The sequence below is a fragment of the Parasteatoda tepidariorum genome, chromosome 9 (assembly GCF_982258835.1).
Source record: "Parasteatoda tepidariorum strain Cologne lab strain chromosome 9, Ptep-v5.0, whole genome shotgun sequence".
Classification (NCBI taxonomy): Eukaryota; Metazoa; Arthropoda; class Arachnida; order Araneae; family Theridiidae; genus Parasteatoda; species Parasteatoda tepidariorum.
In genome coordinates this window covers 12,200,570-12,217,041 of record NC_141763.1, presented here as the reverse complement: position 1 = coordinate 12,217,041, position 16,472 = coordinate 12,200,570, and the positions used below count along the sequence as shown (strand labels likewise).

The 16,472-nt window shown below is 30.0% G+C and overlaps 1 protein-coding gene across 8 annotated transcripts in view; it reads right to left on the bottom strand.

Annotated features, from left to right (window-relative positions):
• LOC107451551 (uncharacterized) overlaps positions 1-16,472 on the bottom strand; it is a 238,752-nt gene that overhangs the window by 35,714 nt on the left and 186,566 nt on the right. For 7 of the 8 annotated variants that reach the window (XR_015429033.1, XM_087150875.1, XM_087150876.1 and 4 more), the window contains exons 19-21: positions 14,125-14,247; positions 3,255-3,377; positions 300-422 (exon numbers count right to left, since the gene is read on the bottom strand). Coding sequence is in view for 7 of the 8 variants with exons in the window: in XM_087150875.1 (XP_087007001.1) it covers positions 300-422; positions 3,255-3,377; positions 14,125-14,247 (369 nt within the window). In the remaining variant the exon portion in view is untranslated. The remainder of the gene's footprint in view (positions 1-299; positions 423-3,254; positions 3,378-14,124; positions 14,248-16,472) is intronic. The other variant, XM_087150878.1, reaches the window with a different exon arrangement.

The window sequence follows — 16,472 nt, the reverse complement described above, 5'->3', positions numbered from 1 at the left end:
GAAAATAGAAAAATCACAAGCATTTTTCTCCACTCGGATGAGGGAAAAAGGCATCTTTGAATATAATTCTGAAGAAAAGATAAAATCTTTCGAAAATTTTTGCAGAAAAGAAAAGAAAAATTTTTTATTTCCCAAATGAAATTTTTTTTTGCAGGAACTGTGTAGCGTTCTGCGACAATGATGCCACAATTGTCCCACAGGGTCGAAGTCAATTTAGAATTAGCTACCAGATAACAACTTAAATGAGAAATCCACAAATTGAATAACAAAAATGTCTTCTAAATGAATCACAAACAAACCTTCACACATCTTTGTGTTGATTTTCAGCCTATAACCAGGATAGCAACTGCAGCTCGCTTCTCCATCTATAGCTAGACACACATGTTCGCATCCCCCGTTCTCAACCTCGCAAGGATCAATCCCTGCAAAAAGAATTAAATACGTAAGTAAAAATAATTATGGAATACTTCATCTGATTGAATAAAGCATTTGAATATACAATTAAACTATGCAGTTCTTCGTTGCGTAATGGATGCAACATTAATTCTTACTACATTGCCCTATAATAAATATTCCATTAAGTGGAAACTGGCTAATAATGCATGTACAGAAACCTCTGCCAATTAAAATCACATCTGTTCTAAGAACAGTTGATTTTATAAACCAGATTATCTAGACTAAGGAGAAAAAAATGATTCAAAGTTAAACTTTGGAGATATACTACAAGCTAAATTGAATATTACATCTATATTTTATTTTTATTTAATCTACATTCAAGAAAATAGTAATAATAGAATATTTACTGAATTCACATAAAAGAACTACATTTTTTTTTAAAGTTTTCAGAATGGTTTAATTATAAATTTTTGTAACTCACACCCTTTAATTTCCTTAAGAAGTGTATTTCACATCAGTAACTTTATTCTTTTTGCTTGTTGAGGGAAGAACTGAAATTCTTTATTTATGAGCTTCAAAAACGAGTGAACATTGTAAATTCCAAATATGCAGACAAGAAAAAGCATAGTTTTTATTTTTTAAAACATATGCCATACAAAAATTTTATTTTGCAAAATGGCAATGTTTTTATAAAAACGAGGGTTTTAGCATGTTTTGATATTTTAATGATTCCACTATTGTGGTTTTTTTCTTCTAACAACAGCATTTGAAAAAACATTTGTTGACTAAAGTGTAACAAACATGCATATCACAAATCCATGAAATTAAGCTAAACAGCATAAAAGATAAAATTACAAAAATAAAACATGGCAAATAACAGTCTAGAAATCTTAAAGCTTCTATCTTGTCTGCCAGCATCTATAGCCTATTTTCAAGAGTTCTTTTGCAGATTTGATTTTAAAAAGCACCTGATTTTGTAATCCAGCAATTTTCATAGCTGCGAACATGGATAGGAAAAAACTCAGCAAATTTTGCGAAATATTATAAATTTTTTGATAATTGTTGCATAATGATTACAAATTTTACACATAAGGAATTTTAAGGATTTTTATAGTCATCAAAATAGAAAGACTGCAACATTTTCCAGTTATCACTGACATTAAACACATATTTGAAATGTTATGTATTACGCTGACTCATAATTTTGAATATTAATACACATTTAATTAATTCATCAAAGATAGCTTTTAGTTATTTTTAGATAGTTTTTAAAAGATTTTTTTAATTAGTTTGAAAAGAGTTCTGAATAAAAATAACCTGAAAATTTTAAGACAAAAAAAGTTTCGAACTGATTTTTATAAATGAGGTTCGCTTCATTATGTATCAGTAATACTTATTTAAATATTCAAGCAAGCAATAATCTGTATAAAAATTCTATTTCAGTAGGGATTTTTTTAACGAAAATTACTCAATATTAGGGAATTTTCTAAAATGTAAAAAAACCAGGAGAATTTTAATTAAACCAATAGACCAGGAGAAACTAGCAAATTCCAGAAGAGTTGGCAGCTTTGAATTTTTATGAGTGGTTGTCATTTCATTCCATTTAGAGGAAACAGATAAATGACATGTATACTATGTTTAAGACCATTTCCATTGGTGCATCATTAAACAAAATAAAATTATCACTTTTTGACATTTTCTAACAGTTATATCGCAAGTCTTATTCAATTATAAGTTATGTTGCTGTTACTCATCCCCCTGGTGTAAGAAAGCCAACACCAGGCTTTCCCTGTTACCTGATTATTAAAAACCAAAGGGTAATATGTAGCTTCACTTGATTGAGGGACCACGAGGGCTGAAGACAATCTAAACCTCAAAACTTGCCTGCAGTCATTAGCTATGCATAATGGAATGCCCTTCACGCCTTGGACGACCCTAGAAGGATAATACACTTCGCCCACTCTGAGCAGGAACACCCCCTCCCTACCATAACTATGGAGGTTTTTTAAGTTATTATCGGATTGTACATTTAAATGTTTTTCCTTTTAATTAAAAACCAATATTCTGTCTTCTAATTATATCAATCATACCAATTACAAAACTAACCAATTTGACCAACCCATTAAATTATTTACTTTTAATTAATATTTTTACAAATAGATCATTTATTTTAAATTTTTAAGAAATAGTTCAAGAGAGAATACAATGGGATTAATTTTTACGAATGAAGCAGGGTCATGGTGCGTAGCCGAATTATTCAACAAAAAATAAGCACCTTTTAAGCACTTTTCAAGCACACAAATAATATTTCTAAGCACTGTAAAAAAATCACAATTAGGAAGTTTTTGACAATTGACGATATTATCTGGTTTAAACCGTCATGTCAAAAAAAAAGAAACCACACCTTTTGGCATTGTTTTTGAGAATTTTCAAAATTTTTCAATCATGTAAATCGAATGGCCTTTCCAAACGCTACGGACTGACGATAAGCCGAAATAGATAGGGGTTGAATTAATTGTGAAATCGTTGAATAGAACAAAATGAACAGTGTCTTTCAGCATAATTCGTAGCAAAAATCAACATCCTAAAGGGAAAATGAAGCACTTTTTAAAAACACCAAATGAAAAAAGTACCTTTAAGAGCTTTCAAAAAACGAAAATCGAAAATAAGTTCCCTTAAGCACTTTTTAAAAAAGCTATGCACCCTGCAGGTTACACAGAATGCTGATCTGAACATTAAACTTGAACTTAAAAAACTGTCAATGACATCTTAAAAAAACATAAAAAATTTAATTAACATAGATGTGTCAAGTTAATTTTGAAAAAAAGTTATTGAACAAACTGTTCCAATTGACTTACTTTCACAATTCTTCCCATCATGTGTCAGCCTATATCCTGAATGGCAAAGACAACTGACCTCGCCATCTACGGAAACACATTTTTGAGAACATCCTCCATTCTTCTCCGAGCATGGATCAATTCCTTTAAAAAAAAACATTTCTTATAGTCATGAATTTCAATTTTTAATCAAACAGTCAACAGAACAACATTTAGTTTTACTGCTTTAGAATTCCATACTTTCGTTAAGTTAAAATCAAAATTAATTATTAGTATACACAGTGAATAAACTATATTGTAGAGATTGCTTCATTTATCTCAATGCACCAAAGCTCGTGTGCAGTGAAAGTTTCAAATGAATATACGTAAGTACAGTAAAATCGAAATCTCACAAATCAAAACTAAGAAAAATCAAGACACAGAAACTTGTTCGGTTGCAGGAGTAAAAACATGATTATTAGAAACAGCGTCGAGTTTCAACGTACAATCAAACAGGTTTTAATGCTCAGTGCACTTGCTTTTTCTCAACTAATATTTGTCAGATTTTGATAGTGTTACTGTTAATTTCAGGTTAAAAATTGTATTATCAAAAGATTTACAGAGTAAACTGCATTTTAAGTCTCGTGATCAATACCTCAATAAATATACTAAATTTTGCAACAAATTATGGTTCATTGTAGACCTCGCCTAAACTTCAGCTGTCAAGATAAGGATAATTGCTTTCAGGTGCGTTAAAAAGCCCCCCTAGAACGGACTTGGCTTAATACTGTCTTGGCATGATATAGCTATATTCTCTTGGCGCTTTTCTTATAACAAGGTTACTATTTTTCCTGGTATGAAGAAGGATTTTTCCTGTCCGCAAGTGTGTAATCGAAGTCTTAGTCGTGAGAGGGAAAAGTCTTAGCTATCAGAGGGAAAATTTTCTAAGAATGAAAGATGCGAAAGAGCTGTACCTTGACTTACCGCCATTTCATGAATAGCTCATCTTGTCTAGCGAATTGAAATAGATTTATGTAGTGTTTCTGCAATTTTAAATAAACTATAAAATTAAATAAAATTTCAATTATCAGAAAAAAATTTTCTAAACATTGGAAGTCGTTATTAAGAATTGCATTAAAGAAATATTTGAAGTCTTCAAGAATTTTTTTAATTGTAGTTCAAATCTAATTTTTCATTGAGTACAATTATTACGTCAATTAAATTTAATGAAATCGATCATAATGTTATTATTATGATTAATAATTTTAAACCGTAAAATTTATCGTCTGTATGAATGAGGTTTAAAAATGCAACACATATAAGAATTTAACATAATATAGTAACTGCACCGTAAAAACATAATTAGAAAAAATAATTATTTTTCTCAAGATTTTATGGGATAATGATTGAGACTATTTCTATGTATTGATATTCAAGCCGTGATACAGACTTGCGAACTAAAGAACTAAATTAAATTCATGTTCAGTACAGAACTGAGAAATCATTCAATAGTCTTTAATGGCATTAACAAAATATTTTCACGGCAATTTTATTTATTATTATTAAGCACAACATTGTTAAATGCGGTTTTATAATTAACTCTCCTTTTTTCCCAAATCTAAAGTTTTTTTCTACTTTTTCAAAAATCTTGATCCTGAAGTTTTTCTTTTTAAAACTTAGTTGTTCTTTTTCGCAAACAAATTTTTCGACAATTTATTAGCTTTCAGAAAAATCACTTTTTACTAAAATAAATTAAATATAGTTAGTTGGTTTTTGTCATACGAAATGAAGGAATGTAAATCAATTTGCTCAATCCAAAAAATTTTTTAAATTTAAATGAAATTATATTTTATACAAAAAGAAAAGAAAAGTACATAAAACTTTTTTTACACATAGAATATCCCAATAAACAACGCCTGTAAACTACATTTTTAAAAATTTTTTAAAAGTAAAGTTGAACTTTTAGTTTTCATTAGATGTCACAAAATAACATTGAATCATGGAAAAATCTAATAAAAACTGGACCAATAATTTATGTGGTAGGAGACATTGAAAAAAGTTTGAATAGCAGAATTAAAAGAAAGTAGTTTAAATCCAATTAGAATTATTTCTCAAGAAATACTTTAGTCGTGTTTAGGTCATGAAATTTCTCATACTTAAAAAAAATGTTTCAAAGCTTTCAAAGAACAGCAATGAATTACAAACGAAAACAAGTATTTTTGAACACCCTATGCCAAAAAATAAAGCAATTAATTTGAATGAAACATTAAAAAAATATTGATGATGGATAGATGAAATAAAAGATTTTAATTTGCATTGATAACTTTGGTTGTTATTTGCAAACCCCTCCATACTTAAAATTTTAATAAAATAGTAATTTTTTTCTTTCTTGTAACTTTTTGGGCTATAACTCCGCAGATAATCAACGAAATTTTCGAAAACCATTTTCAATTACTATTGAAATTGCTATTTTTAAGTTTATATAAAAAATTGTTAAAAATTTCTCAAGATATGGGGTTTTAAAGTAGTTTTTTCAGACTATGCATGCGCAGAATAATTTTAGAAATGTTTTTATATATTTAACATTTTCATCCATTTAACATTTTTATATATTTATTATATATTAAACAGGTGATTAAGAATTTAATGCATTCTTTAAATAGTAATGAAAATCACGTCTCCACTCCAAATTAATCATCATGTAGATTAGGGAAAAGATATACCATGTGATTGCTATTTAATCATGGAAGCCAACTCAGAAGACAAGGAAACCCTTAATTTCAGAACTAATTTTTTTGTGAAAGGTCTTTAAGAACTGAGTTTGTGTTACTTGAGTGATAATTCTATTGATATTATACTACTAATTCTATTAATATTATTTTGTTAAATTTTCATGTGTACTAAAAAAAAATATACAATTGTAAAGTTCAATTTTTTTTAAATTTGTCTACCATATTAAATTTAATGACAATTAAATGTGGCCCTTGGACGACTAAATTTTTATTGCTAAATTAAACCCTACGAATGACCTAAGTATTTCTAAAGTTATAAAATAATCTTAGTATTTATTTCTTGAGAAATTAATAAAAATTTCAAAGTCTAAAAGTGTCTCGCCCATCATTGTAGGGCAGTATGTATTATTGTTACTCAATAGTTGTATTCTCTGTTGAATAATTACTCGCACAAACATGTGGAAGTAGAGCGTTTATCAATAATCCACAGTAAATCATTCTTATCTCTAAGAATATTTTCAAGTCACATTAAATTAATTTTGATAGACTATAATCAAATGATCACTGACAAAGTGTCCATCTTAAGGGTTTAAAAGACCTCAAAAATTAATAATTTCTGATTATTTTTTTAATTTTAATTTTTATCTATTGAGAGATATTTAGAGATTATTCTAATGCACAAAATATTCGTAAAGGTTCGTAAGCATTAAAAATAGTCTTGAATGTATGCACAAACTGTAATTTGTTTCAATTTTCGAATTTTTAATTGATTGACTTGTATAATCAATAATCTGAAGAATATGTAAACTACTATTATTTCCATTTCACATAGGATCAATATTTTTCCCCCTTTAAGTTTAGAATATTTGGTAAATTTGACTTGACGACTTTTATTAAACGATTAAAAAAATAATGGCCCATCGGGGAATATTCATGGGCGGGTATTCAGAACATCTGAGAGAATTTTTTAATTTAATGAATCCAAAAAAACTGGTATTTATAAGGAAGTAATTACTGCAGACAAAGTTTAACTGCGTGGAACAATCAGAACTATTAAAAGAGGATAAAGTATCTGGACGAGCAAAGAAAACAAAATGGCGATACAAAAGAGCATTAGCAAAATGTAATAACAAATGAAAAAACAAAGATGTTGACATTGTTTGAAATAGGCTTTTTTTTTAAATAATTACATGCTATACAACTTTTGATAAACCAGTACAGTTGTAAAGCTCAGCATAACAGCATACCCATGCGCCTTGTCAGGCGCATGGGTATGCTGAGCTTTATGACGTATTATATGATTATTTTCTAGAATTAAGGAAGCTTTGCAATCATCTGAAATACACTTATAATAGATTTTCGTTCTGTGTTTCATCCTTATTCTACATAAATATTCATTAAATAAAACTAATTTACCACCTCGAATTAATTCGACATACTCAAACTGAGCCATTTTGTTTGCATGTAAATCTTGGTGCCAACCTTAAAAAGTGATAAAGATAGTGGTGTTATCTCTCCCCTCTTTTACAAACAAAACTGGAAATTCAACTCCTTATCAACCCATACCCAATATAACAGGTGCTCATAAAGGATTTTTTGTTTTGTTAATTTTTAATACTTTTTATTCCTGTACTGATTCACTCTTTTACTCTTTCACTTATTTTACTCTACAATATTTTAAATCGTTAATTTTTTTTACTGGAATTTTTATATTTTCTCATTATTTTAGAATAATTGAAGTCAAAATAAGTGAAAATATTATATTTAGCATTTTAATAATTTATGATTACGAAATACAACATGAAACACCGTTGTTTTTCCTGCGATAAAATTAAAATTTTCTAAACATGACACTTCCAAACAATCTTCAAATGTGCACATATTTAGATTTAAATTTAGTTGTTGTTGTTATTGTTGTTGTTGTTAATTTACGTCGCACTAGAGCTGCACAATGGGCTATTGGCGACAGTCTGGGAAACATCCCGGAGGATGATCCGAAGACATGCCATCACAATTTTGATCCTCTGCGGAAGGGATGGCACCCCCGCTTCGGTAGCCCGACGACCTGCGCGCGAAGTCGAGCACTTTACGGTAGCACAGTTTAACGAGGACCAATACCGCACACCCTCGGTCCCTACGCAGACTGATCCAGAAAAAATAAAAAAAACTTTCGAATAACGCTTTTAAAAAAAATGCACAAGTTATTTCCTGATAATCTAAACTAATTTTTAGTAACTATTCGAGTGTTTTTTATAATTAAAAAATGCCTAAATATATATTTGCTTATAATTAGAGCATCAGAATTTTTTTTTTTTTAAGACGGACACCAGTCTCCAATCTACGTCAAAAGATTATTAATACAGATATGCCAACTTGCTCCGGACAGCAAATAAATATTTTAAAGTGGTAGTTAATCAATTGAGATTTTGGATTTAATAAATTCGATTTAGTATATTTTAATCCACCACTATTTCTAAATAATTCGTAGGCTTATGTAAATCACCATTTTATAGTACTTATGTCATGCTATATCATTTAAAAAGCAAGCAAAAATAGTTAAATGTTTGCAAAATTTAATTTGTAGTTATTTACCGTTTTTTAAATTATTTTGACTTGTCCGGAGCAGTTGGCTTCTCTGTTAATATGCTACCTTTGTAATTTTTCGCCTACATTTTACGACGACGACAAATGAATCAACAGCAACGAAAGCATTCTTTAAAAAAAAAAGAAGAAAAAAATTGAAAGCATTGCTTTATAAAACTGAAGTGCCTCAAATATCTTTTTTTTTAAAATCTTTTGCTTTATTATTTTGTAAAAAAAATTTTTTAATCGAGTCTTTTAATGTTTATGAGTTTTTTGAATATAACATAGAAAGAAAATTTTAATCATAAAGCATCTTTTATGGTAATATCATGTTACTATTCATAAAGCACCTTTTATGAACGGTAGCATCTTCACTTGAATTCCATAAATAACTATCATTGTGGTTTACCGATTTTTTTTATACTATCGTTTTGAGGTTTTAAAAGAAAATAAATAAAAAAGCAAATGCTACAGTTTGATTATTCCCAGCATTTTCAATCGGATAATGCAATGCAGTATGTCCTTTAAATTTAAGTATAAAAAATGTACGAAGACACACGATATGTATAGATAATCTTCAAAAAGTTAGCATCGGAGTTTCCCCCCCCCCTTGTCATTTGAACGGCACCCATAAAAAAACACTCGGAAATGTCGTGTAATGTTTAAACTCAAATCCCTAAAAATCCCTTGCGCATCCGAAAAATTCAACAAGTTTCACTCTCCCACTAAAGGAAGAATTAATCAACTATGGCTCTCAAAATCGAGGTAAATCAGTTTTCCATTTGAGACCCTTTATCGTCGTTGGCATCATAAAGATTTGGCGAGTAATGATCAACGGGAACAGGTGCAGTTTTTCAATAGAACCCCTCCGCCCACTCCATCAATCATTCAGGTAGGGGAGAAACTTTTAGGCGAGACCTATAAGACAGCCAAATTATAATGCATCAATACAAGTTTCATAACATGCTTTTTCTCCATCAACTAATAATCTCAAGAATATAATAAACAACGATTTTTAAAGCCGATCACTTCAGTAGTGGTTACTGTACTGGACTACGGGGCCAGTGGTTGTGGGTTCGAATCCCACTGTTGGCATGGGTGTAACTCTCTCTCTCTCTTTCTCTGTGTGTTCTATGTTCTTTCTTCTGTGTGATTGTGTGAAAGTAACTCGAAAGTAACCCTATAAACTGGTTTGTGGTTGTGTGACGTGGGCGACGCTACTCCATCGCCGTTAGCTCAGCCACAGGTTATGGTTACTGGGTAACAATAAGAGAGTAGCAATTCTGTCATTTCTGAGGTCATTGGAAAATAGACCACTGTCCACCATTTAAAAAAAATATATTTTCAATGGAGGAAGCTTAAAAGAACTTGAAAAAACAAAAATTGAAATATTTCATTATACTACGTTAACTTTTATCCCAGGATTCAGTGGGGGGGGGGGGGGGTCATAGGGGTCATGACACCCCCCCCCTAAAATTGAAAAAAAATATAATAATAACAATAATTTTTCAATAGTTTACAAAAGAAATAAAATATTTCAAAAATTACTTAAGTGGGCAAATACATCTAGGCAGGTCAGAAAAATCGATTTTTTTTCCATCTTCATCTAATTATGTTCTTCACTGTTTCAAGACTTGTAAGCAGGAATTTGTCCAACGATCTTTCCAAGATTATTAATGCCTGTGACATCGACTTGTACCCATCAATCAATATGTTGTTGAGAATTTTAATAACTCTGCCAGTTAGTGCAGCAACAGCAGAACGTTTATTTTCAACTCTTCGACGTCTCAAAACTAGGCTCAGAGCAACTCAAAATCAAGAACGATTAAATGAACTTGCATTATTAAACATTCATTGAGAAATTGATTTGGATGTTGAAAAAATCATTGACAGATTTGCCAAATTTTCTAAAAAACGCATTACATTTATTATTTAAAGAAGTTGAATACTTGAATTATTTATGTATTGTTCTATTGTTCATTATGAAAAAAATAAATGAGAAGACTAGCATAAAAAAAACAGTTTTTTTTTCAAAAAAATATTCGAAATTTTTCTTTTATAAAAAAATTTATTGTGGGGAGGGTGGGGGGAATCTGAGTCTATGACCCTGCCCAGGAAAATTTTCTGGATCCGCCCCTGTCAGGATCCTTTCGTCATGCGACACGGTTGGAAATTAAGGGAAAAAATCATATTTAAGTGTTCCATTCATAACAGTAATGACAACAAGGTGTCTATTTGTACCAAATTGATAATATTTTATAATTACTTCTTCTTTTGATCTTGTACTGATTTAAAGACAGAAACATTTTCTTTATCAGATGGTGCAGTTGGCATATAGAGTGACTTGAATAAAAATGAGTTACTCTATTATACCTAGACACCCCATTTTTACACCCAATGCCAAAGCTTTAATGGCCACCACAATAACCTAATAGTATGAGGGAAGATTAGTAATAATCTCATTCGACTGAAAACCCTCCTGCGCCCACGACGGAATAGCGGATGATCTTAAATATGGACAAATGGGCAAACTGTAATGACTCTAGTGGATCCTCAACTATCCATTACAACCGTCTAATAAGTTAAAACTTAACTTCTCTGCGTGGTGTCTATTCATATTAAATTGAAAATACTCAACAAATTTAATCATTTTTTCTATTTAGCAACATTTTCGAGATAGAAACAGTTTTTTGTGAGGCGAAGTTTCAAGTTGAAATTTCAATTTTTTTTTATGTGTAAGAAACATTTGATTTACCATCAGCTTACTATCCCGATTTATCGAGGGCAAATGAGAAAAGTTAAATATTAGTCCTCGTATGATAGTTCTAAAACAAGGGACAACACAAAGTGATAGTCTTCAAACGTCAGTGAAGGAATACACCATTTTCTTTTATTACTCTTATTGCTGTGTAAATTCAGCAACCATCGTATGTACAATCGCACGTGTGCAGTCCAACATCAAAACTCTCAAATAAAACTTGGCAAACTTCCAATCACAGCAGATAATGTGTTTTTGCTTCTGACCAAGCGAAATACATGGTAAAATAAAATATATTGACACATTCTGCTAAGCCTGAGTTTTTTTGGGATGATAAATATTTGCAATATATGCATACCCGAGTTTACTCGGGAAAGTAAATATTTGCAATATATGCATACCCGAGTTTACTCGGGAAAGTAAATATTTGCAAACCCGAGTTTACTCGGGAAAGTAAATATTTGCAATATATGCATACCCGAGTTTACTCGGGAAAGTAAATATTTGCAAACCCGAGTTTACTCGGGAAAGTAAATATTTGCAATATATGCATACCCGAGTTTACTCGGGAAAGTAAATATTTGCAAACCCGAGTTTACTCGGGAAAGTAAATATTTGCAATATATGCATACCCGAGTTTACTCGGGAAAGTAAATATTTGCAAACCCGAGTTTACTCGGGAAAGTAAATATTTGCAATATATGCATACCCGAGTTTACTCGGGAAAGTAAATATTTGCAAACCCGAGTTTACTCGGGAAAGTAAATATTTGCAATATATGCATACCCGAGTTTACTCGGGAAAGTAAATATTTGCAAACCCGAGTTTACTCGGGAAAGTAAATATTTGCAATATATGCATACCCGAGTTTACTCGGGAAAGTAAATATTTGCAAACCCGAGTTTACTCGGGAAAGTAAATATTTGCAATATATGCATACCCGAGTTTACTCGGGAAAGTAAATATTTGCAAACCCGAGTTTACTCGGGAAAGTAAATATTTGCAATATATGCATACCCGAGTTTACTCGGGAAAGTAAATATTTGCAAACCCGAGTTTACTCGGGAAAGTAAATATTTGCAATATATGCATACCCGAGTTTACTCGGGATAATCAGGGAAGCGGTTAAATGTACAAGGTTATGTACAAGGATAAAATGTGTTGCAAAATTTGCAATCATTTGCAAAAAAAAAAAAAGAAACATTGCCTTGTTCTGCAGTTTAAAATCTGCAGTCAGAGACAACCATATCAAGATACTATGCAAACCTCTGTAAATAGTATTTTTATAATTTTTTTATTCTATAACCGTCATTGAACAGCCGACCCAATTTTATGGGTTTACGACTACTAATGCTCAACTCCGTAGCCTTGTCATTTTGAACCCAATCCAGAAGACAAAGGAACTCCTGGATAGAGTATTGCGAGAAATTTGCCTTCATGGAGGAATTTTTCATGGAACTATTTCACATTAGCGTTACATGGAGAGAAAGACCACGAGAACCTCCCACGGTTGGCCTCATGGCAAGAGGACTCTAACACATGATTCGTCTACCACTGACGATATTTCACGTCAGCACTGTGGTCGGCATATATGGCAAAGTTACTTTTGAAAAGTAACGAGTAAAAGTACAAGTATTTTTAAAAAAAGTAACGAGTAAAAAGTTCTTATTTTAAAAAGTAACGAGTAAAAAGTACAAGTAAAAGTACAAGTACTAAACAAAAAAAGTAACGATTTAAAAGTACATTTCTAGGTAATCGATTCAAAGTAACCTAAAATTTTATTGAATAATATTCTTAAGTTCTTTAATGTTTTTGCAAAATTGTTGTTATTTATTTAATTATTTTTAATTTTGAAAGTTATGGATATTAATTTATTTTTAAATTCGGAAGAATATTATAATATAATTTTATAATATAATCGTATAATATAATTTTAAAATCAAACATAATTTTAATATCAAACTTTTCATGAATTTGCACGAAAAAGAAATTTTATCAATTAATTTTAATTTATTATTTTTATTTATTCAAATTACCATTGATTTAAAATTGTTTTACTCTTTAGAAACGCGTTTTAAAAGCACAAACATAAACAAAGCAAACACGGGGTTTCAGATAGCTTTGTGATCTTTGAGCTAGTAAAAAATAATTTAATGTGCAGTATAAGTTGAAACAGAAGGTATTTAAACACGAAGTTAGCTGTGAATGCATATATATTGCACATTAATTTTATAAATCAAAAAAACATAAGCATTTTTTTTAAATTTAATTTTTTGTTTTTTTAGAAAGCTTACCGAGTTTTAGAAAAAAGTAACGATTTCATTCGATATTTCCGTTACAAATACTTGTACTTTTTCCCTAAAAAAGTAACAAAAGTACAAGTAAAAGTACTAAATTAAAAAAGTAACGAAGTACAAGTAAAAGTACGTACGTTTTACTTGTACCAGCGGTACAAGTAACGAAAGTAAAAGTACTGCCATATATGGTGGTCGGTGCAAGCCGGATGCAGAATTCGTATTGACTGGGATTCGCACCGGTTTGCTGCAATGGAAGGCGAACGCTCTATCCCCTGAGCCATCGCGGCTCCTGTAAATAGTCAGACTACTTTCAGTTGGTTTCCGAATTGCTTGCGTTTAAATTAAAAAGTAAAATTGCCCACTCTAAATGTTCTTTCCTTTTTCAGCGTACAGACGATGATTATGAAGTCTATCCTTTCAGAGATGGGGACGTTCTCACCGAAATCGTCAATCTAACAGAAACTTGGAAGGTATTGCTTTGTGACACGATTATCTTCTTTACTTTCTCATTTTAAAAGTTAAGGCGATGGATGTTTACTCACTCTCGCACTGTTTTCCATCCTCTTTAAGAATGTGACCTTTCTCACATCTACAGATTGCATGGTTATTCTCAAACATGCATATATGTTGACATCCACCATTGTCCGTGAGGCACGGGTTGATTCCTGTTGATAAAATAATTTGTGTAAGAGGCCTTCATTTTAATCATGATTTAAGACAATGTTTTGCTTTGTTTTTAATTCTTTCTTTTAAAGTTATTTGAATTTTTTCAAATTACAGTAGAGAATCAATTATCCGGAAAGAAAGGGACCATCGCTATTTATTCTAGATAACTGATTTTTCCAGTTTTCTGAATTGCTACAAAAAGCTGTTTTCTTTTTTAATTGTCAAACTCAACTAAAAATATATATATAATTAGAATAATTTTAAAAAACTCTTACTTCTTTTGACAGTATAGGGAACTACTGATTATTTCAAGGAAAAAAAAATTTTTTTTTTAAATGGCAGGAAAATGCATTGAATTTCATTCCGGATTTCCGGTATTCTGATTTCCGGATAAGAGGTTCTGTACTGTATTAATTTGAGTGGAAAGTATTTTATACACGGGTGTTTGTGAGCCCAACTCAAAAATCCCGAAAATTTCTTAAGTAAAGTCATTATTGACGCATTTCAAAAAATTTATGTCTTTATAAATTTGAATCATTGATATTTTTACAACATTGAATTCTAAATAAATTATATGCAGCCCAATTTAAATTAATATTTACGCATAAATTTACGTTTATCTCTAATCACATTTATTATTTTAAAAGAAAAAATATTTACAAATGAAAGAGATGCCAAGTATAAATTCTAGTTCTAATATTTTTTAAAAAAATATACAAGAATTTTTATACATATATGTGATTGATGATTTCTTGAAATTTCTAGACCTTGGACATCCAGAAATTTCCGGATCGCAGTTAGCGAAAAATCCGGATTTTTTTAGAGCACAATCAACTCTGTTTATGTTCTTAAAATTATGAACTTTTTAAAAGCTTGATTTGATTGCTATTGAAGTTAAAAGTTATTGAAAAAGGAATGTATGTAAATTATTATTTGATGTTCAAAATAGACAAAGAAATAAACAAAATAAATGCGAATAAAAGTGGCATAACTCTTTTAAATTATAACTTTTCATTAGCCGTATACAAAATAATTTGCTTTTTAATAAACATATTTTAATTATACTGATTTAGTTTCATATTTATTTAAATACAAGTATTTTTTTAATTAATTAAAGGTGTTGTTGTACACACAATAATGAACAAAGATTTGTTCTGCCAATAGTCATTTAGAATAATTGTTTTCCTGTTCTAAATTTATTCTTCATTTGATAAACTGACAAAATAATTAAGTCTTTTTCATTACAAATTCATGAGAATGTTGAGCTTAAATTAAAAGCGCTACGATTTAATTTATTAAGTTATTAATTTGGAATATTTGTTTAACCATTTTAGTTAAATATTATCATGAAAAAATATTTAGAATTTTTAATATATCGTATCAGTGCTTCTTTGATAAGTAAATGCAAAAATATCAAAAAAATCTTATTTAAATTTTTTAAAACATTTAATTCCATTTCTTACAACATTTAGTATCTTACAACATTTGTTAAAAGGACAAATACTTTTTATAAATAATATTTTTAAACAATTCATATAATAACATTTCAACAAAATGATTGGTTCAATAAACATTTTCAACACCTGTGGTCCATATTGATAATACACTAGAATCCATAATGGATCAGATCAATCTATGAAAATGGATTGCTTATTATTTGAAAGGTATCTATCAATTACTTTTGTAATTTATGTGTTTTTTATACTTTGTAAGTATGTTACTTCTGGAAAAATGATAAATGATCCAATATCAACATATTATTTGAAAGGCATATGTCTATTACTTTTGTAACAGACAGATGCCATTCTAAGTACGTATTTCAGACAAAAAGCTCCCTCCCCTCCAAAAAAATAAAAAATAAATAAAGTCTATTTATAAACAAATTCCTATTTTAATAAACAAATGCATTCCTATGACATAACCACAGATGCAGGATGGTAGAAAAAGTGTTCATAAACTGCAAATAAAAAATATGGGTCAAAATTTCTAAACTGAAATTAAGTACAATTAGAATGAAAAATTTTTGAATAATTTTGAAAAGTTTTTGATATAAAGTTTTTTTTATATTTCCTATGAGCTGCACAATCAGTCTTCCTGATGAGCAGACCTAGTGCGTTCTCCAGAAGTGGTATCCACTCTTTCAGGACCAGCACAATGGGTGAGATACCGTTGGCCATGTTAATTTGGATGTCTAGTTTCTGCCACACTAGATGGCAGCGCCGAG